General features: G+C 34.4%; 1 protein-coding gene across 1 annotated transcript in view; it reads left to right on the top strand.

The window, feature by feature from the left end:
• Window positions 1-21074, top strand: part of LOC110373323 (angiotensin-converting enzyme) — an 88179-nt gene extending 67105 nt beyond the window's left edge. The window contains exons 2-12 of the mRNA XM_064037826.1: window positions 7545-7755; window positions 11003-11170; window positions 12189-12276; window positions 13679-13819; window positions 17207-17383; window positions 18408-18505; window positions 18677-18965; window positions 19036-19192; window positions 19279-19455; window positions 19544-19657; window positions 19754-21074. Of these exons, the coding sequence (XP_063893896.1) occupies window positions 7552-7755; window positions 11003-11170; window positions 12189-12276; window positions 13679-13819; window positions 17207-17383; window positions 18408-18505; window positions 18677-18965; window positions 19036-19192; window positions 19279-19455; window positions 19544-19657; window positions 19754-20315 (2175 nt within the window). The 5' untranslated portion in view covers window positions 7545-7551 and the 3' untranslated portion in view covers window positions 20316-21074. The remainder of the gene's footprint in view (window positions 1-7544; window positions 7756-11002; window positions 11171-12188; window positions 12277-13678; window positions 13820-17206; window positions 17384-18407; window positions 18506-18676; window positions 18966-19035; window positions 19193-19278; window positions 19456-19543; window positions 19658-19753) is intronic.
• The last annotated feature ends 1006 nt before the right edge of the window (window positions 21075-22080 follow it).

The following is a 22080-nucleotide window of genomic DNA, read 5'->3' as shown; positions in this document are numbered from 1 at the left end:
TAGGATCCGTGTATGTACAACACATATAAGTAGTTTGCAAACTTTTACATGTAAATATTTTAGAAGCTAAATTGCTCCGCTTCGGTGGAGAGCCTCGGGGATATTAATCTTGTTATTTTTATCACGTTAGTACTAAGTAGTTTGTTGCACTATATTTTGTGCACAATTATTTGAGTGGTGATAAGACTAATAAGGCAGTTTAGGGTAGGGAATGTTTCCCACATTTCTTTAGCAAGCTGATGACCCTAAGAAAATCATAAAGAGACATGATATATTCATCACTACGAAAAGCTAGTGTTTCAATCACTAAGCCAACAAAACCGATTTTTCTCATATTTCGAAGCCCTATGAGAAGAGAATTAAGTTAAATTATAACCAATTTGATACACTGCAAGGAAAATTATCTAAACAGTTTAAAAAATTACCATTTCCCATACTTAAAATATTTGTTTTAAAAAACTTGTAATTCGTAGCGCTAACAAGCCATGCGCTGTGCACTAAACAATGTCCTAGTTAACCCATCCGCGCGGAATGTGTGTAATGCTTGTAATGGTTACATTCTGAATCTATGTGCTTACATAAAGGATGGCTGGTACGTTGACCACAACGTGTTTGAAAAAAATCAGGCTTAATAAATTAATTAAAAAAACTTTTTTATAATTTTTAAAGTTTTATAAAAGGGTTTTTTTTTATTTAAATTTATCTTACAACCGCTTTAATACACTAAAGAGCAAAAATATCTAAACAGTTTAAAAATTTACCATTTCCCATACTTAAAATATTTGTTTTAAAAAACTTTAAATTAGCAGCCGCTAACAAGCCATGCGTGGTGCATTAACAATGTCCTAGTTAACCCATCCGCGCGGAATGTGTGTAATGCTTGTAATGGTTACATTCTGAATCTATGTGCTTACATAAAGGATGGCTGGTACGTTGACCACAACGTGTTTGAAAAAAATCAGGCTTAATAAATTAATTAAAAAAAAAAAACTTTTTTTATAATTTTTTAAAGTTTTTATAAAAAGGTTTTTTTTTATTTAAATTTATCTTACAACCGCTTTAATACACTAAAGAGCAAAAATATCTAAACAGTTTAAAAATTTACCATTTCCCATACTTAAAATATTTGTTTTAAAAAACTTTAAATTAGCAGCCGCTAACAAGCCATGCGTGGTGCATTAACAATGTCCTAGTTAACCCATCCGCGCGGAATGTGTGTAATGCTTGTAATGGTTACATTCTGAATCTATGTGCTTACATAAAGGATGGCTGGTACGTTGACCACAACGTGTTTGAAAAAAATCAGGCTTAATAAATTAATTAAAAAAAACTTTTTATAATTTTTAAAGTTTTATAAAAGGGTTTTTTTTTATTTAAATTTATCTTACAACCGCTTTAATACACTAAAGAGCAAAAATATCTAAACAGTTTAAAAATTTACCATTTCCCATACTTAAAATATTTGTTTTAAAAAACTTTAAATTAGCAGCCGCTAACAAGCCATGCGTGGTGCATTAACAATGTCCTAGTTAACCCATCCGCGCGGAATGTGTGTAATGCTTGTAATGGTTACATTCTGAATCTATGTGCTTACATAAAGGATGGCTGGTACTTTGACCAAAACAACGTGTTTGAAAAAAAATCAGGCTTAATAAATTAATTAAAAAAAAAAAAACTTTTTTTATAATTTTTTAAAGTTTTTATAAAAAGGTTTTTTTTTTATTTAAATTTATCTTACAACCGCTTTAATACACTACAGAGCAAAAATATCAGAACAATTTAAAAGTCTACCACTTCCCATACCTAAAATTGTTTTAAAAAACTTGTAATTCGCAGCCGCTAACAAGCCATACGCGGTGCATTAACAATGTCCTAGTTAACCCATCCGCGCGGAACGTGTGTAATGCTTGTAATGGCTTTCATTCTGAATCCATGTGCTTACATAAAGGATTCTCTCATTTAGTACCTGTTTTGTCAACGAATTATGAAGGCTTTTTGTTTGTTAGTAGGAATTTGTGTCATTTTAATTTTAGGCTCGTTGGACTAAAAAATATTTTGTGGTGCTCGCGCTGTAGGCATAGGTAAAAAAATGCAATATAAATAATATAAATTCGTAGGCTTTTCTCCTTTATTAAAGTATTGCAATTCATTCAAAACCCTTCTTATGATACCGTTTTTCCAAATACCTCACCATAAGAGTAAAATAATGAAAAATCACACTTATGCATTTTCTTGATAAACACTCTAACATCCTTACTATTTAACAATAACCAGACAACACAACAAAATAATAAATACACATTTACTCTACACAAAAAAACAAAGTGGACATACCCCGAAAGACATGCATTAAATGTAATGAAAAAGCTTATAAAGGGTTCAGTGCACCCGTACTTTCTAGACGTATTCCAGACAACAGCTTAAGGGACTCTAAAATGTGTGGAAAGCTGAGAACACAGTATATGCAAATTGTAAGTCTTGTAATCTCTTTACATTTGTTCAGTCCAAGTAATTGTGGAAAAGTCTCAAGGGATTTTTTTATGAATATTTTTATGTTATTAATGCTAATTGAACGAGCGAAATTAATGTAATACGTGTACTTTTTATATGTAAAAACAAGTTACAAGTATTATTTTAATTGGTGACAATAGGTGTATCTGTAGGTAAAGCGCTAACTTGTTAAAAACTACTGTCATTTCCAGCTATTTAGTTCAATACACAAAACTAATCCAAATCCGCTCAGCTTAATAAAACTTCAAAAGCATCGGTACAAAATATTCGCTCTAAATATTGAGTGCCACTAGTTAGAAACAAACCAATTTATTTTCCAATTTTCAACCACACTTGAGCGCACAATTTTCAATCGCAAAAAACATATCATATCATATCATATCATATCATTTATTGCATTCCATAATGTACATTTGGTGGAAAATATAAAATAATAGAGGTAGTCACAATTATGGACCCTGATGGGCACAGCAAAGAGTTAGAAGAGAGGAAGGCGTTTAATGTAATAAATTAGGTAGTATGTAGTATATTATTCAAGTATTTATTTATATTATAATATTGCGTATATTTTTGTGTAGCACAACTACATTTTATGGTTATTTTTCTTTATATGTTGCTTTTATTTAATTTTCAGTTATTTCTTTATCGGTAATACACTCGTTGATTGTATAATATGCTTTTTTTATTAAAATTTGTTTTAGGATGTTAAGGAATTTTGTGTCACTTGTTTCGTCCTTGATTTTGTTGGGCAATTTATTGTATATTTTGATGCACATCACGTAGGGGCTGTTGGAGTGTAGTGTCATGTTGGAGGTAGGTAGCATCAGCATATTTTTGTGTCTCAGTGATCTATTGGTGTGTTTGTCTCCGCGTTTGGTAAAGAACTTACTTTATCCTCTTAAATACGGAGTTTAGTCGTACACTAATGAGTGTTTCCTCTTTCCCTAATAAGCCACAACAAAGCCGTGTTTAACCGACCATGAAGAAAGTAATTGAAGATCATACGTGATTGGAATACTCTGGAACTAAGGATCGGTTACGAAAGAATCTTACCAGTTTTCTAAGAACCCTTTGTAAATTAATAGGGAGTTCGTTGAAGTATGCAAATTATGCAGCAAGGGATTAAGGGAGATACTTCATATTAAATGAATAGAAGATTTTAATAATGCTCTTTAAAAATTTATGTTCCTTTGGGGTTTTGCGATTTGTGTTGAAGAGTTTAATGTAAAAGCGAATAATAATGCGTTGGCTAATATTTATAGGGTTTAAAGTATATCAGAAAATACTGTGTGGTTAAATTTGTTGGTTTATTAAAGCTTTTTCAAAATTCAAAACTTGATAAAAAGTACTGCAAAAAAACCTTCTAAACTTAAAACAAAACGTACATTATAAAGCTCTCAAGTCACACGAAACAGATGCCAAAACTTTTAACTCTATTAATCCATCGCGACTAAGTAAACCAAAACAGTACTTTTCATTAAAAGATAATGCCAAGTCATCTGCATCAGCTGTTAGCGCATTTTCAAGCCAAAGTTTCGAAGTCATATCAGTATTCTCTGGGAGTCTAGCTAATGTCCCATCGTCAGAGATTGCGGTTGTTCAAAACTTTAAAGTATCTTATTTTTCGCCACTAACTTTAAATACGTGACAATATCAGTCTCTCAGACTGTAATACAATTGAAACACAATACCAAATAATGTCCTGTCTCCGGTATTTCTTTTTGTTATAGGCTAGTCCTTTCTTATTCTGCTCCAATGCTTCGTTGACGTTAAACCTTATTGAGCACGTTTTCTGAAACCATGTAACTATTTCCGCCTGCCTATTATCTGAAATGCGGTCAAGTAAGACCTGGAACAAAAAACAATATTTAACTTTCGTCAAACGATATTGAGTCTTATGGCTTTGTGTTTTAAAGTCGTAGTTTAAAAGTGCATTCGTTCATTACGGTGGATTGTGACGCACATGAACAGTCGCATTGATAGGACGACCAGTTTCCGCACTCCCGTTGCGCTCAATTGAGCTGCCTTTCGTTGGAACTTGACGTGGCGTATAATACGCAAATTTCGTCCAAATAGGTCACACAACTTGACACCGGTATCCAACCGGAACGAGCAAGCGAAATTGAGTTATTATATCCGGAATGTTTGTCAAAGAAAGTTCAGCGGCGTTTGGGTTAATGAGAAAGACACTGTTGGTGTTTTCCTAAACTAAGCGGACGACGTTAAACCGAATGAAGTCAGATTACTGAATTTTATCTACATAATTCTTTGTCAACTTAAACTCAAGAATTAACGAAAAATCAGACACTTATGTCCAATGTGGCTAAAGCCTTTAAATTAAAGTTAAATAATCGTATTTTCGTTTGTTACAAATCCGGGAATTTCATACTTGCTAAAAATCCAAATTGTAAAAGTTCACAAAGCTCGTCTTGTTTGCGAAGCCGTTAAATCGCTTTTTGTCTTCGTTTCATGTGAAACAAATGATTTAATTTCAGAACCTCTAAAGCTCGCATTCTCTTGGGGATTTGCAGCAATAATTCAGGATGTAATTTGCATAAAAAATCTTTTGCATTTCCTCCTCTCACTTGATGTAGTTTTAATATCTCCTCTGAAAGAAGTTGAATGAAAGCAACAATCGCTTTATGAATGCCTGGTCTTTAATTTTCTTTTTATCATCCTGACCCTTTCAGACGAATAAAGGATGAATGGCTCCAGTTCTAACGGTTGAATGTTAAAAAAACTTTAATTTTGCGGTACCCTCATTAATGCTCGTTTTTAGGGTGTTCCCTTATTGCTGAGATAATTGATACTGAGCTGGTTGTATAAGCGAAATTCGGGTTTCGTAATAATGGCTGAATCACTGATAGCCTTTGTGGTTTGCTGCGATTTTCTTGTTATCACCACGTTTGGAACTTGAAATGAATTCCCAGTTTTTTTTATTTCTTTATAAGGCTTAACTGGGTAAAAACCCGATATTTTAGTTCACGTATTTGTAGAAATTTTACCCATTATAGGTCGAACGTTTTCACCGAAGAAATTTCGTGCTAACGTGCGATCTTTGTAATAGTAGTTCCAACGTGCTCAAGCGCTCAAATGCTTAAACGCGATTGGCTCGTACTATTGGGGCCGAGGCACAACTTCAAATAACTATTGATACATACCTATGTATATGTAGAATTCTATAAAACATCCAATTTTTCATGTCACGATAATATCATGGTGTAATTTTGATAGACTTGCCAAAATTGTACAAACATTTACCTACATACATAATAGGGTATTTTAGTCTAGATGAGAAAAAAATTAAAAGTGTATTACAATGATTGTTTAGAGGAAAAGCAATCGGGAAATGTTAGTTTCACTTCGTAAGGTACATAAATATATTTTTTATTGCAGTTTAAAGTTTTTAGGTTTTTTTATCTGTCTTTGAACACTACGAAATGTCGCCGCCATGCTAATGACGTCATTACGGTAGTAAACAAAAGTGTCATAGATTTTATAACCTCTAAATATTATCCACATTTCCCAAAGTATTGATTCTTGAAGTAGTTAACCTATCATTAAAGAGTAAATTTCATTAGATAGGTAATGTTAATACAGTTACTTACATCAAAGTGATCTTCACAAAAGTATAAACGAGATTTATCTGATAACAGTCCGGGATCTCGTCTCGCAACTTTTAACCAAGTGTTTCTCATATTTATATCCACTGGTACTTGAATCCATATTTGTCTGGTGTTTTTACACTAGTGTTCTCACATTCAGAAACAACACACCAACGATACGGAGCATAATTACTCATTATTAAAATTTTCAATACATATCAAAATATGTATTACTGACAGCTGTAGTTTGTTTACTAACGTAATGACGTCATGACCAAAAAACAATCATGGCGTCCGTTGTGTGCCGCGTTTTCGCGAAATACGCGCGAAATTTGAAATTATGATAAAACAATTAATTTATATTCGTACATAACGTGAGAAAAAAAATATTTTTAATTTTTTAGAGATATATTAAGACTAAAGAATTTATTTAAGATATATTTCAAAAATGCATGTAATACCCTATTGTTTGTGTACATGACACTGTGAAGCTATGTACCACTGAAAAAAGACATCAAATGTAACAATCATGTTACAGCCTATAGTGAGCAGTAATCATGAAATGCGTTGTTTTATTTATGTCACACAAGCGGAGTATACCTCTAAACTTTATGTTTTATGGCAACTATAAACTTACATCCACAAAAAAAGATCTTGTTACAAAAACTAGCTATTTTTCTACTTCGGTCACCATTTATTTAATGGTCTGTACTGTAATACAGGGAAGATTACTTGAATGAGAAGGGATTTCACTGAATCCGCGTGAATCCAATATAGATTAGTGGGTCCCACATCAAATCTCTTTCTAATGGGCTGGCAATAAGGTCTTATCAAAGGAGACATATGAGATATCAAAATAGAAAGTAAAGAATTATTTACTTTATGTAGTTGTATTTAAAGTATACTTTTGAATGAAAACCTTTCACGTCAACATTTCATTAGAACAAACTTTTGAGCTTCACGTCAAGGCTGGTGGGAACTAGGAGTGCTTTCCGTTGTCTTGCATAAAGTGTATTCCAAAAAGTACTTTTAAAAGTTTTGTTTTAGATCCGTCTTTTTGTGGAAACGTTACGTAATTTCAATAGTTTTTGTTGTGAAAATGTACCTTGCAAAATCTATTCACAACATCCCATATTCGGGTGAATGGGTAAAAAAATATTATGGGGTTTTCCTGGGGCACCTTAATGCAAAATCTTTCAATATCGGCTCCAAGGTTTCGACTTAACAAATTCATTTATCTTTACACCATGACGTATGTAACCTTTTTTGTAACCCTCCTTTTTGTTATTTCTTATTGTTACTGCAAGAGTCTCTCTATATTCTTTTCAGTTCCTAACACCGTATAGCCCCTTGAGCGACCCCCACTTTTGTATTAGACCCACTTAATCAAGTCACGATTTTACATTTACTGTTATTTTTTGTTCACAGATCAAAAATGCGGCTCCTAACTCTTCTCTTCATCTGCTTCTACGCACTCCTGTCTCCCCTACAATGCGGTACTTCCTCCAGCGCTGATGACAGAAGATGGCTGGTCTCTCTAGTGGACCTGGTGGAGTTAGACTATGTAGACCATTGTGAACAAAGAGCTAATGCTGCGTGGAATGAACTCACTGGAAATAGTAAAGGATTGGCGTCTAAGGTATGTTGATAAATGCATTTTTTTTTAATAAAATACATGTTGTCAGCTGACAAAAGTCTCCGGGGTTGCGGGATTGTATGTAAGAGTTCCCGCAGTTTGAACACAAGGGGTTCAAGAAGGAACATGGTAGGATGTAATCAGTAAATATCTGGCACTCGTTCAGGCTGTACCCAAAAAACGGGAGAGGTCATTTGATGATTACATTTTAAAAATAAAAACATTACAGGTGGTTTTCATTCGATAAATCTGTGTCAATAAATATTAAATCGATTTTTCAGCAAGTAAACTTAAAATAGGACATGATATAAGACATAATAATATATTCGTATAAATTCCATTAAATAAATAATTATTTTAAAGTGTAATTGCAACAATTATGGTTTATCTATACATATAATAAATCTGTAGAAAGTGATTGTTTGTTCGGGATTCACGTAAAATCTACGAATTTAATGCAGACAATGCTTATATACAAAAGTTCTACGTAACTTGGGGTATTACTTAGGCTTTGTTTCATCGAAATCGGTTCACTCTATCAAAAGATATGATTAATTTAGTGAATTCAAGATGTAAAATATTACGACACGCAATCTGTTTGACAAAACAGTGCAGGTTAAAGTAGCTCCATCTGTGGTAAATAAAATACATCAAGAAGCGAGGTGGTAAATAACAATGAATTACCATTTACATTCTTTATATACTATTATTTCAATAGATGGAGTTGTGTATTTTCCGTAATTCACCATATTTTAACACGTAGTGTAATTTTTCGATAGACATTTCAATAGTGTTTGTCAGTTTGCCGTGCCACATCAAAATCCAACTATAATTATTACCTTGATGAAAGGAAAATTAATAGATCTCAGCCAAATTTAAAACGGTGCCATCTAAATTATTTTTTGAACATTATGTCAAAAATGATGACTTTAGTGGACCAATTAATTATAATTTAAAGTTACAGATGGAGTTCATATCAGGATTTTTTCATAAACATAGTTTAGCTTATCTTCCACTAATGTGGTGGCCTTAAACAAATTACTTTGAGTGAGTAGTATTATTTTTTCTGATGCAAAATATGAAAACTTAATCCTAGAAGAAATCAGGATATATCTATCAGGAGCTGCCTTATCGCGTCTGAAAACGTACAAAATACGCGTCGCATACCAGAGACATGCTTACTTTCAACTTCCGATCGCAATTAATACACTGTTCACGATTACGAACAGTCTCAGTTAGACCCGAGCCAAGTCTAAAAAAACACCTTTTATATAATACTACGTTTGATATCATTCAATTACAAAGACAGATTTGTTCTCTGTTGCTAATCCTATCCACCTATATCCTATCCTAATCCAGAATGCATTGCAGGTGAGCATTGCACAAAAACCAATGGTATCCTATTCGAAAAGTCAAAAGAGTTGACCTGCCAACGTCAGCTTCTGCGCTAAGCAAGTGTTCTTAATAGTACCATCAGAATTACATTCATCGTTGAATGAGGTGAATAAATTTTCAGAAACCACAATAACAGTAGGAGCCAAAGCGTATTATCGCTTCATAGAGCTCTGATTGGCCCCAGGTGACCAAGTCAGGTCTGATTTGTTCGTTCATCAGATCTTTGAAAGTGTTTCGGTGGATACTTACTGTCGTCCTGTTTACGTGTGACACAAAATATGGTATATAAACGTCCTCCGCAAGAGCGAAATTTTCCCAGTGTGCGGTAGTGACGCACAGTATACAACACTTATGTTTCTTTTGATTTGCTGGCTCCACCAAGAAATGACAAATTGCGAGCGTACATTTTGAAAATCTTGGCAAAACTGCAGGTTTCAAGTACGAACACATGAAGTGGACTCTCTCAGATACGTACATTTTGCCTATTCGTGAACTAATGAAAACATTTCGGTGGAGTCCCGGCTTAGGCCACCACATTAGGCGTGCGCGATCCTCGGGCGTGTGAGTAGCGCGGGCGACGCGCGTGCGTCGCGTTTTGCTGCCCTGCGGCATTTGCAGCGCGCTCGCGGCGCGCACGCGCCGCTCTCCTTGACGTTTAACTGCTAAGGCGTTTAGCGGGCGGCGGGGATAGCGGGCGAAGGGGAACGCAACTCGAGCGCCGCGTGCTCGCCTCGAGCGCGTCGCTTGCACTCTTCACACATGCCGCAGGGCAGCAAAACGCGATGTTCACGCAGCGCGCTCGCGACGCCCGCGCTACTCACACGCCCGAGGATCGCGCACGCCTAATGTGGGGTCAGCCTTACCATAGTGAGTAAGTGAACCTATCCTACCCTATGCGCCTGCTGATGATGATGACTCATTTCATCTCTATCCAGCTATTCCCCAACTATGTTGGTGTTGGCTTCCAGTCGCCGAATCTGTTCGAGTACCAATATTTTGCTTGGAGCGACTACCTATCTGATCTCTTCAATCCAGTCACATTACAAGACATTATCCATGGTAAGACTGACAAACTTTCTGGCTTCTGATTAGTCACAGCAGCTGCAGAAAATGTACAAATGACAGCTTTGTCAGACTCAAAGCATATAGACATAGATTATAGCTGTTTCCTGTGAAAATTACTTAGGTACGCACTATACGTAATAATTTTCCAAATTGGCTGACTAGATCCAGAGATATTTACAACGTCACAAACTTTACTTTATTGTTTAGATAAATGGTCACATCCACAACACAACCTTGATCATTGAATCTATGCGACTGCTAAGTGCTAATCCTAATTATACTGTCACGTGAAAGAATGCACCTACGGGATAAGTAGTATTTTGACGATTCTATATTGCCCACGCAGACGAAGTTGCGGGCAACAGCTAGTTAAATAAATAATTTGCTTTAAATACTTTATTGAATAGCAGAAATGCATATGGCTGCTCTGGTTTAATTAACTGATTAACTCGGTATTCAACTGCAGTCAGTGTTTGGCATGGCATAACAACATTTAAATAATATTTGCATATGGGTATGACGTAATTAGCAAAAGCAGCTTACGCGATGCATTTCAGGTACAAATATCTCTTACACAAAGTGTTACAGAAATAACTCTTATAAATATCTAAGTGAATACATACCTACGTGAATAATTTTGTTGTGATTTTTTGTATTTCTGCAGATACAAAACCAGTGTATTGTACATTCTATTAAATGTTCAATTACATTAAATGTCTGTACTAAAACGTAAAACCCGAACCTAAAATGAAATCTCGCACCATTATTAACACAAATGTATTTTCTTTAGCTGGAGCGCGACAAGACGTACGGCATGTTCGTTGTCCAACAAACGACTGACATCAAAAGCGCTCTCACGGCGCATGCGCTCTCGGCCGATGACAACGTGCTCAGGCGCAAGGTGAAGTTGCTGTTACAGCCTGGAGATACACTACTTGATACTGAGCAGTGGATAAGGGTAAGATTATAATGAATTATATTTTTATTGGAGATCTAAGGGGGAGGCCTATGTTTAGCAGTGGACGTCCTATGGCTGAGATGATGATATTTATATTTTAATTTGTTATGTAAGGAAAATGTAGCAAATAAGTATATTGTAATGCAGGTACAAATACGCTTCAAAACAATTAAACTTAGATGCAGAAATCCTTAACAATAAAGTAATATTTTGATGTGGTATTTCTGAAAGCTTAAAAAGACAACTACGTAATGTGTTCATAATACGAAGGAAATAAAAATAGATAACAGTGTTTTTAATATGAAGAATTTCCCAATGAAATTCTATTCATCCGTATAACAATATCCATTTCTCATACAATTTTCATACAGTTATAAGTATTCTATTTCTATTCATATTCATACCGAGCAAGCGAGAGTATTTTTCAGTACAAAAGTACGCTAAAAATCCTGCAAAATAACTCGGTACCAACAAAAGCTGGCTAACAATAAAAGTACCGAGAACGAGAACTGAACATACAATATACACCTGAGAGATAATAAATTCATTTAGTTATTTTTATTACGATAGGTAGTGGGAAGTAATTGGATATAAATCTTTGCTTTTATTTATGACGTCCGTTGTGGAGTTTTATCGGTGAAATATGGTTGTAACCACCCGTTTGAGACGTGGCTTTACCGTAGCGAGAGCCTTTTATGTCGGAGCTCCATTTTTCTTGTCTTTAAGTGTAAACAATTTTGTGCATTTTTTCTCGCTGAAAAAAATGCTAAAATATAGAAATAAGTAAGCTAGCACGTGAAGTATTATTGCTGAGGTAGAAAAAGACTAGTAAGAGACAATAATATCGTCACATTTATAAGAGCACCTTAGTAGTGCAAACAGTAGAAAGCATTAACTAGCCCTAAAATTATATTCGAGATATAACATCTGATAACACCACAGTAAGCAAAAAAAAAACTACCTTAAAATTATCTTTGTTATATTTTGATTGTATGCTACATTGTATGATTTTTTTCAGCTGGTCACGTTCGGCGATAACGCTCAGAACAGAATTAGATTTGCAACTAACTACGATTGTGGGGCCGCCACCAATTGTTCGCTAAAAGGTAAGACTAATCTTGTATTAATACCTTTATTTTGGCTTCGGGCAGTTTTAACTCTGAATAATATTTGGGTCTCTGTTAGACTGGTATGGTTTAAATAGTGAGATAGTTGCAGTCAAACTAACAAAAATACTTCAAAATTCATGGACTGAACCGCCATACCGTTCTTTACGTCGAGCAATCGGCTAAAAAGTGTAGGAAAGTAGTCATGGAACCAATTCTTATACAGAAAATATAAAAATTAATTTTGAAAAAGACTGTGTAACATTTTTTAACAAAATTATGTCAATTGCCATTTGAACTGGAGACACGAAAATAATTTATTTTGGAAAACAACTGCGACACCCAATTTAAAAACGAATTAAGTGCTTTGCGAGTCCCTTAGAAAGGAAGTGGAAAGACAAATACGCACACAACACGACCACTGTCTTTACGAAATAAAATTTCAAAGTCATTATGAATTTCATAAAGTAAGAAGGAACTTTTAATAACAGGGCACAAGAGACGAATGTTTGTAAAAAGTTAATTTCTCATCTTTCGAGAGGGATCGTGTTTTTAGGGAAAAAACGGCAAGATTTTGCGGTGAGACGTTAAAAGAAGAATTAGTTCATAATCAAGTTAGCTAAGTAGCTCTTAAAATAATTGCATTATTACCTTTCGCTAGTATAATATCCATTCCATCGCGTGGAAAATGCTTTCCAGCTTCCAAAAAAAAGAATCCTTTAGCCTTTCTCAACAAATGGGCTATCTATCAAAAATGTGTTTTAAATTGGCCCAGTAGCTTCTGAGATAAGCTCGTTTAAACCAGCAAACACGCACACTCTTTAGCTTTATAATATTAAGTATGTACTATAAAATGTTTTGTTTATCATAATGACCACATAACTCCATAGTCAATCATTAGAGCATTATTTACGTCAAACTAAAGTTACTAAAGCTTACTAGTACTTGCGTTTTGCTTTGCTAAACCTAGATCACAATTCAAATACCACCTAAACGCTGTCGAGTCAGTACATCGGAAATAAGAGATTTTACGACAAGCATAACTCGACGCGATTTTAATGGTTTGCCATATTTTAGAAATGCTGAATGTCAATGGACGCGGGATATGAAATGCATCGCGTTTTGTGATTTAATAAAATAGTACTATGGATACTGGTAGTAATATAGGTATTGAATAAAATAAAAACAAATGCAAATAAAGCAAAATGACAAATAATGAACATTTTTATGAATGCTGTAATTTATTAATCTGCAGTCAACAATGACCGGCATTTCGAAATCCCTTTTATTTTTATTTTTAAAGTTGGTTTTATAAATCTGTTTGTGATCCAAGAACAAATACATAGCTAAATACAAAAGCTGATGTCGAGTTCTTTTCATTAAATTCAATCACCTTTCACAGAATTCCACTACAACTTCGCTCGGCAGCAGGACGAAGAAACACTGCTTCGCATGAAAAAGTCCTGGGAGCATAACTTGCCAGACCTCAACGATTACTTAGAGCACATCCTTCCTTTGTTGAGAAATGCATCAAAACAGAACAGTAAGTTTATTGTTACTTTTTTCTTAATATTTACTACAACTACTACAAGGGTTCCCGTCGTTCACTCGAGTCAAGTGGGAACCACTGCAGTCATCGGGATAAAATATAGCCTATGTTACTCGTAGATAATGTGGTTTTCTCATGGCGAAAGACTTTTTTTTTATCGGTCCAGTAGTTTTTAAGTTTATCCATTCCAAACAAAGTTTTCCTCTGAAGAAACAAAGTTTTATACTAATACTAGCTTTTGCTCGCAACTTCGTTCGCGTGGAATAGTGACTACCAGCAGATTTTTGATTTGACCAATAGATGGCGCTATATGTCCGGAATAATTTTTTTTTTTTTTTTTTGTAATAAAAACTATCTTATGTCCTTTCTCAAGTTTCAAACTATGTCTGTACCAAATTTCACACAAATCGGTTCAGTAGTTTAGGCGTGAAGAAAAGACAGACAGACAGACAGACAGACAGAAAGAAAGACAGACAGACAGACAGACAGAGTTACTTTCGCATTTATAATATTAGTTTGGATTATAATATTCTATACTAATATATTAATTTAATTATAATATTAGTATAGATTATATATAGAGTATATGCCTGTCTGCCTGTCACTACTACTCACTATTATAAGCAATCTGATACCCCTAGATCAGATTTGTTTCAGACTATCCGTAGACTACCACAGTAACTCATTTGGTTATTTCAGCACTTTTGTAGGTTGTATTTCTTTGTTGTTCTTTGTCTATCTTTCGTGTAATTCAAATTCTAAAAAGTTGTTATAGTTATATTTTTATAATTTAAAAGAAATTTATTTAAAGTGGCATGGACTATTCTAAAAACCGATGCAGTAAAAAGTGCCTTTCAGCCACTTTTCCGACCTTTTTTAAAGCTCAACGCTTCTTAAACAAAAGCCACGCTAAACTGTAGTTTATTCAGTGCTCGTAATTTCATTACAGTGAAACAAATTCTTGCAACCTTTGTTATAAAAATGCTAGTTTTATTTGTACTCTGGGGGACAAAGACAAGTTTTTGCTCTTAAACTGTGTGAAGACATGATGAGAGGTTTAAGTTCCACACAAAGTTAGACAGTGTTTTGTTTCGGAGTTTTCAACAATAGAATAAAAATATAGTGTGACGTCAAGTTTTTTCTCACTTGTTCCATTCTCAAAAGTTTTTGAAGCGAAAGTTTCAGTTGAATGTACTTCCTTTGCACACCTTCCTTTTATACACATGTCATTTACTTTCGTCAAGTTTTCTTTTTGCCAATAAAGGATATAAAGGTACTTTTATATCTCCATTCATATCATTTTTACTGCTTCTATACATCATTTATAGAATCTCTTTCTTGCTAAATAGGTTCTCCATACTTTTAACTTGACTTGACTTCGCAACCTGTTTGAAAATAATTAGTCTCTAAATTCTATTATCAGCTGCCTACGATACAATAAATTTATTTGACGGTCCAATAAATCATAACATTAATATATCAGACAATAATACAACCAATTAACAGATATATAGTGATTTATTAGAAGATAGCAATTACGGTTTGTAATTGATATATTACTTTAATTGGATCTACATATATTATTTAAGTAAATGATTAATCTGAAGCTGTACATATATTCACAAAATTATGAATAGTTACAATATATCTGACATTAAATAATTAATTTATATTAAAAATTCTATATTAAAAAATATCATTCATAAATCTTGTAATATTCAAACGTGGTTCAAAAGTTAACCCTCATAAGAAAACAAAACAAATTCAACCATGTTGTTTAACAGGACACCATAAATTAACAAACAAGAAATAAATTAGTCAACACGCATTAACTCGTATGCCATAACAAACGCCATGGGATACATTTATTGTCTCCATAATTCCGCTTTCAACCGGATAAAAGAGCTTTCGAAAAAGGAACAATACAGTTTGTTGAATTGCTACCAACCTGTTTGCTTTTCTCATCTTTGCAACTCTATGGGAAGATTTTTTAAATGTGGTTATTATGATAGAGCTCGTGGCTAAGTCAAAGCCGCGCGGATCGATCGATCATAAGGTTAAGCAACGCTTGGCGCGGTCGGTCCGTGGATGGGTGACCATCTTGTCATAACGAGTTCTTCCGTGTTTCGGATGGCACGATAAACTGTAGGTCCCGGCTACCATTTAAACATCTTTGGTAGTCGTTACGGGTAGTCAGAAGCCAGAAAGTCTGACAACCAGTCTTACCAAGGGGTATTGGGTTGCCCAGGTAACTGGGTTGAGGAGGTCAGATAGGCAGTCGCTCCTTGTAAAACCCTGGTACTCAGCTGCATCCGGTTAGACTGGAAGCCGACCCCAACATAGTTGGGAAAAGGCTAGGCAGATGTGATTATGATATCTGGCTGAAAATAATGTCATTTGTGAGATGCCGTTAGGCAGAGAAGGACTAAGTCTGAAGGTCAATTTCTAGGTGAAAGTGCATTGAAAAAATCATTAATTAAGAAAACATTTGAAAATACACAAATACAGTTCATAACGAGCCTTTAGCAGTAATTAATTTATGGAAATAACGTTAAATCTAAATATTACACCTAATCTTAAGAAGTTTTGAAATTATATTCTAAGAAGGCTCGTCTTCGATACAAACTTTGAAATATATTTAGCAAGACGAAAGTGCTTAGAGATAGGTATTAAGGTTTGAATAATATCTCAAGAAAATATGAAAGTAGGACTAAAATTCGAAGTGTCTGTAAAATATCATAAACAAAGATATTAAAGGTTTAAAGTAAATTCCTTTCAGTAACTCTTAAAGAAAATTACGTTTGCTAATTATAATAAATATTAAATTGGATTAATATAAATCTTGGTTCAGTAATTAATATTTGAGTAACTTAGATTTAATATCGGGCCTTCAGAATATCCAGTTGAAACTGGTTACGGATTTGTCAATAAGGGCACAATTCCGAAGTTATGCTATGAAGTTGGAGAAAATGGCAATTTGTCGGGAAAGTTTAAAGCTTGAACTTTAGGGGTACTTGGGTCTGATGAATAAATATGTGATAATAACTTGAAATTGAAAACTTGTGGTATCAAAATATTTCGGAAGATTTTGTAATTTGCAGATTCAAAGACCGATCTCAATTTTAAACGAGCATTGTACCTACAGTTATTTTATCAATAAATCAAATATTTACATAGATAGACAGACATACTCTTTATTATGTATACCAATTAAAAAACAATAACAAAAAACTAATCTAAAGATTTTAAAGTCGGTGACACAATGGGCAGTCTTGGCGCTAAAAGCGATCTCTTATAGACAACCTTTAGATGGATTGAGATAAAAGGAAATAACTGTACAAATTACGATAAAAGTATTTAACTTATTACATTTTTTCACAGATTACAACTCAGTAGAAGAATACTGGGATGCGCTCGGCGAGTACGAAGGTGCCATTTTAAAGGCGCGGGAATTGTGGGAAAATGTGAAACCTCTTTACTCGAAACTCCACAAATACATTGCACTTAGGCTCAAGGGCTCTGACGCCGTCGGCAAGCCCCTGCCAGTACATTTACTAAGTAAGTACCCCACTCAATACTTAAGTTACAAGGAACTGAAAATTTTAAACCAAAATATTTTGTTTTTATTTTTGAGCGTGCGAAAATGTCGTCTAAAGTTGTCGATGTTTCTAAATATAGCACTACACGTTGGGGTCGGCTTCCAGTCTAACCGGATGTAGCTGAGTACCAGTGCTTTACAAGAAGCGACTGCCTATCTAACCTACTCAACCCAGTTACCTGGGCAACCCAATACCCGTCAGTTAGACTGGTGTCAGACTTACTGGCTTCTGACTACCCGTAACGACTGCCAAGGATGTTCAATGACAGCCGGGACCTACAGTTTAACAACGGTTTAAATATAGCACTACATTAAAGACCCTTATTGGCAGTTGGTTAAAAAAGGATATTCTCCATACCACATTTCCTCATAATTTCAAAGTTTGAAAAAGCCTTTTTAAACAAAAACACGTATGCTGAATGCACCACGGTAAAAGTTGTGTGGAAGTTAAAATTAAAACGGGGAAAGTTGTTGCAGTCGGTAAACAGTATAAATAGTTTGACTGCGGAAAACGGTAACTTAAGCCTAGGCAATTTCATTTGTTTTATTCCCTCGTAGCCTATAAACTAGCCACTAAAGAGTCGAGAAAATTAATTGAAAAAAAAAGTTTAGCAAAGGTATGAAACTAAATTCATAAAAGGAATGAGTAAGCATATTAATTTCTTTACTTTTGTAGTGAAAGAAATTATTTGAATGAGAGTGATCTTCTTTTCTTTGCTGTGTTTTTACTATTCAAATGCTGAGCTTATTTAAATATTTGGGACGGTAAAGAAATTCAATCAAATCACGTTCTTTGATAGGTAATGTTTAAACACGCCAAATATAATATAGTTCAAATACTGCCACAAAAAATCCTTTAATTATTTTTTTTTTATATTTAAAAGCAATTTCAGCTTTTATACAGTAGAACCAATACAGGCCATTTGGGTTAATGCAAATAACGTTGATTAAAGTTTCATACATTAATGGCACACTACTTTGCAGGATCGCTGACCGGAGATGATTGGTCCAATCTAATAGAAAGTTTACTGCCGAAACACGCTGGAATTTACCAAAAAGTCCACGCAAATCTTCAGTTGAAGGTAAGATTAATTTTGTTTTATATCTTTGGTCCTAAATTATCGTATCTAAGTAGAACATTTTTCTTTATTGATGTAAGATTCTATCTCTTACTTCTAATTAGCACTTAAAACGATATTAATCATTCTTTCTACGTGAGTAAATAAATCCATGATGTAATTATTATTTCACAGAACTTAGGCGGTGTAGAAGCTTTCAAACAAGCTGCAAAACTCATCAAAGCTCTAAACTTAGGAGACGCCAACCCAGATATTTGGACTGAATCTGTGTTCAATAGTACTTGCCCGCCAACCTTAGTGAATTGGTGTAAACCTAACAAAGTTAGAGCGATAACTTGTAAAGACGTCAGCATAGCAAACTTTATTGAAGCTCACGAAGCAGTCATGAAGATTGTCTACAAGCAAACCATTAATTTACATAGCAACAACACTTATATTCTAAGAGAGGCTTCCCGCTACTCTGGTAAGATTCCTCACTTGTTCTGAAGTAATATCTTTGAGAAGTTCGCAACTCATCGCGTTGTTTGTTCCAGCTGTGTTTGAAGCTATTCCTGGGTTTGTGTCGCTACTTTCCGTGAACCCACATGCGCTCAGTAAGGCTGGATTGTTCCCGTTGGAAACTTTCAACTACAATCCCAATTATCATCGTCTGGTCTTGCAGTTGATTATGGCTCTGAGAGATCTACCAAAGTAAGACTTATTATAATCATACGTCCTCTAATATGTACCTTTACTGTTTATATTTCAGAGATTGTAATTAAATATTATTTTTGCAGATTAAACTTCTATCTGGCAGCCGATGAATGGAGGATAAAAGTTTTAACAGGAGCGATTCCTTACTCGAAAATTCCAAGCAGCTGGAGTGATTTTCGTAAAAACTTCTCCAACATTGAAACGGGTGACAGTGATTTCCTTGGGGACCCATACATGATGTTTAATAAACCTTATATTGGGTGAGTAAATAATGAAGTAAACGTAAAGAAGAATGACTATTTCTGAGAAAAATAAAGCACGTTTAACTTAACTTTTTTTTTGTTACAGAAAATTCATGGGCTTAGTACTAAAGTACCAGATCTATCAGTCTTTTGCTGAAGAACTTGTATCGGATGATTCGGATTTAGTAAACCATATAGCTGAAAACAACGATCGTTTAATGTAAGTATATCCTATTCTATGAAAGTACATATATCCTAAATACTCGAAATATAAAGTATTTTTTGAGATTGGTTCAATTTGTATTGTTCTTTACAGAGATGCAATGATCCAAGGCTACGGAACTGTCTGGCCTGAAATGGTCAGCGATCTACTAGCCAAGCGGGAATACGGCCTAGAATACACGGGACTGACAGACTACTACAAATTCCTGGACGAATACCTAGATAACCAACTGGAGCCATCAACAGATAGTGGTTCCGTTATTAATTCCGATGATTACGTAGATGCCGTTGAGCCCGTGCCCGAAGAAAATGAAATCCCATCATCCGCCGAGAACCAAGAAACACCCAAAGAAGTAGATACGGCTATTGAAACTCACGAAGACATTATAAATAACATAATCAATACAGGTGAAGAATCGAATTCTAAGTTTAGTGTAGAAACGTCTACTGTAGGTGTTTTGGAAATAAAGAATCCTGTCGCAGCTGGGGACCAAAAGGAGGTTACTACGAAAGAGGCGTCGTATAACACGTACTGGTGGATAGGCATAGCTGTGGCCCTGGCAGTCGTTGTGATATTAATAGCAATAATAGCGAGGAAACGCCACAATCATAGGAAACAGCTGGAGAGGCAGCGAAGAGACAACTCGCATGCCTGATTTGAGGAATATCGGTTCTAGAAGTGGAACCGATACTTATTGACACTGAGACTAAAGTTAGTGAAATTGTGCCAATAATTCAGTGGAGTTCAAAAGACGTATTTCTGTTCAGTGTACCGATTTGTGTTATCTGCTTTATGTTCGAGATGTTTAGTTGTATTTAGCTGTGTTCGTTTATTATTTCTGTATTATTTATTACTTTCATCACACACCAATGCATTTAATGATGTAATTGTATACAATGTATACTCAGAATGTTTTAATTTGAATTTTCTAATAATAATGCTAGATTATAAAGATGGAAATATTTTTGTACATATCACAATTTGCGAAATAGAATAAAGATTGTTACCAAGAGTGTCTATAATAGTTGTATATTCTAGTTAGATGTAATTTTGCTGTGCCTTAAGCGTCTCAATTTCTAATAAGTAAGATGCATAAAATATGTTAGGAATTATCAAATTTGTAAAAAAATAATTGTAATTTTGTAAAATCTCTATTTACCTACTGTCATCTGCAAAAACTTTCCGACCAAAACTTAATTAGTTAGGTTCAGTGCTGCGTTTATGAATGTTATATTTGAGTTATTTACATCAATTGAATAATCTATCTCTATACCTGTCATAACCAAATATATATTTATGTTTATAATTTAATGTTGCTAATGAATACGTTACTAAAGCTTTACTGAGGTAAAGCCGGGATTAGTACTTGTGTCAACATTGAAAGCAGAAAATAATAAATGTTTTAAACATAAAATGTGTATTTATTGCTCATCTCATAACAATGTGTTGTAATCCATCTAGAAGAAAATACCCATTTCGAGGGAGTTCTTAATTTCAGTAAGTGCTAGCACTAGATTATATTGAATAATAGGTATAATATTTTCATCACAATTAGTGTCTGTGTTTGAATTATATTTGAGTAAGGCTATTCTCCATCTTGAGCGCAGGCATTACTTAAGGTGACAGCTAAATGATATTTTAATTCAAAGAGTATTTATCTCTGTAATATTTCGCTTAAACTAAAGACTAGTTAATCCTACTAGAATTAAAAACAGAATTAACTGTTTTTAATTCTGTATTAAATGGAGTTACGAAACTTTATATTTCTTTGAACAGAAGTAGGTAATAAATATCAAGACGAAAATATACTTATAAACACGAGATACTGGTCTTCAGCACAAGCCATAAATGAAAATGAATGCTTTTGCCCAAAAACAAGCCTTTCACTATTTGTCTAGACATTTCCTCATATCATTGAGGTCTGCCTCAAATCTAACCGGGTGCTGAGTGCCAGTGTTTTACATGAAGCGTCTGTTTATCTGACCTCCCCCACCCAGTTACCTGGGAAACCCGGTTCTGACTACTCGGAAGAACGAAAAAAGAAACCAAAAATAAGATAAAAAACACGCGTTTAGCACGTCTGCCATATTGGGGAGGCCGCCATATTGGATTTCTAATGACTTTTCTTATCTAGACATGTCATCAGAACTCAGAGCGTGTGCAAAATTTCAGCCTAATCAAAGATCGGGAAGTGGGTCGAATTAAGAAATAAGATTCCAAGATATTCTTACATACCTACATAGTTACAAGTATGAAGCATAGTTAAAAGCGTGTTAAAAACGAACTTGTCATGACAAAATGGTCACTCGTCCACGGACCGACCGAACCAAGTTGAATTACAGGGAGGTTGATATCCGTAATGTTCTAAGGGATAAATAAGAAACAGTATCTTATGACGTGAAGTAAATATTATCATATCG

This window comes from Helicoverpa armigera, chromosome 14, assembly GCF_030705265.1.
Source record: "Helicoverpa armigera isolate CAAS_96S chromosome 14, ASM3070526v1, whole genome shotgun sequence".
Lineage (NCBI taxonomy): Eukaryota > Metazoa > Arthropoda > Insecta > Lepidoptera > Noctuidae > Helicoverpa > Helicoverpa armigera.
Note: the sequence above shows the minus strand (reverse complement) of the source record. Positions and strands in the feature narration are given on the sequence as shown.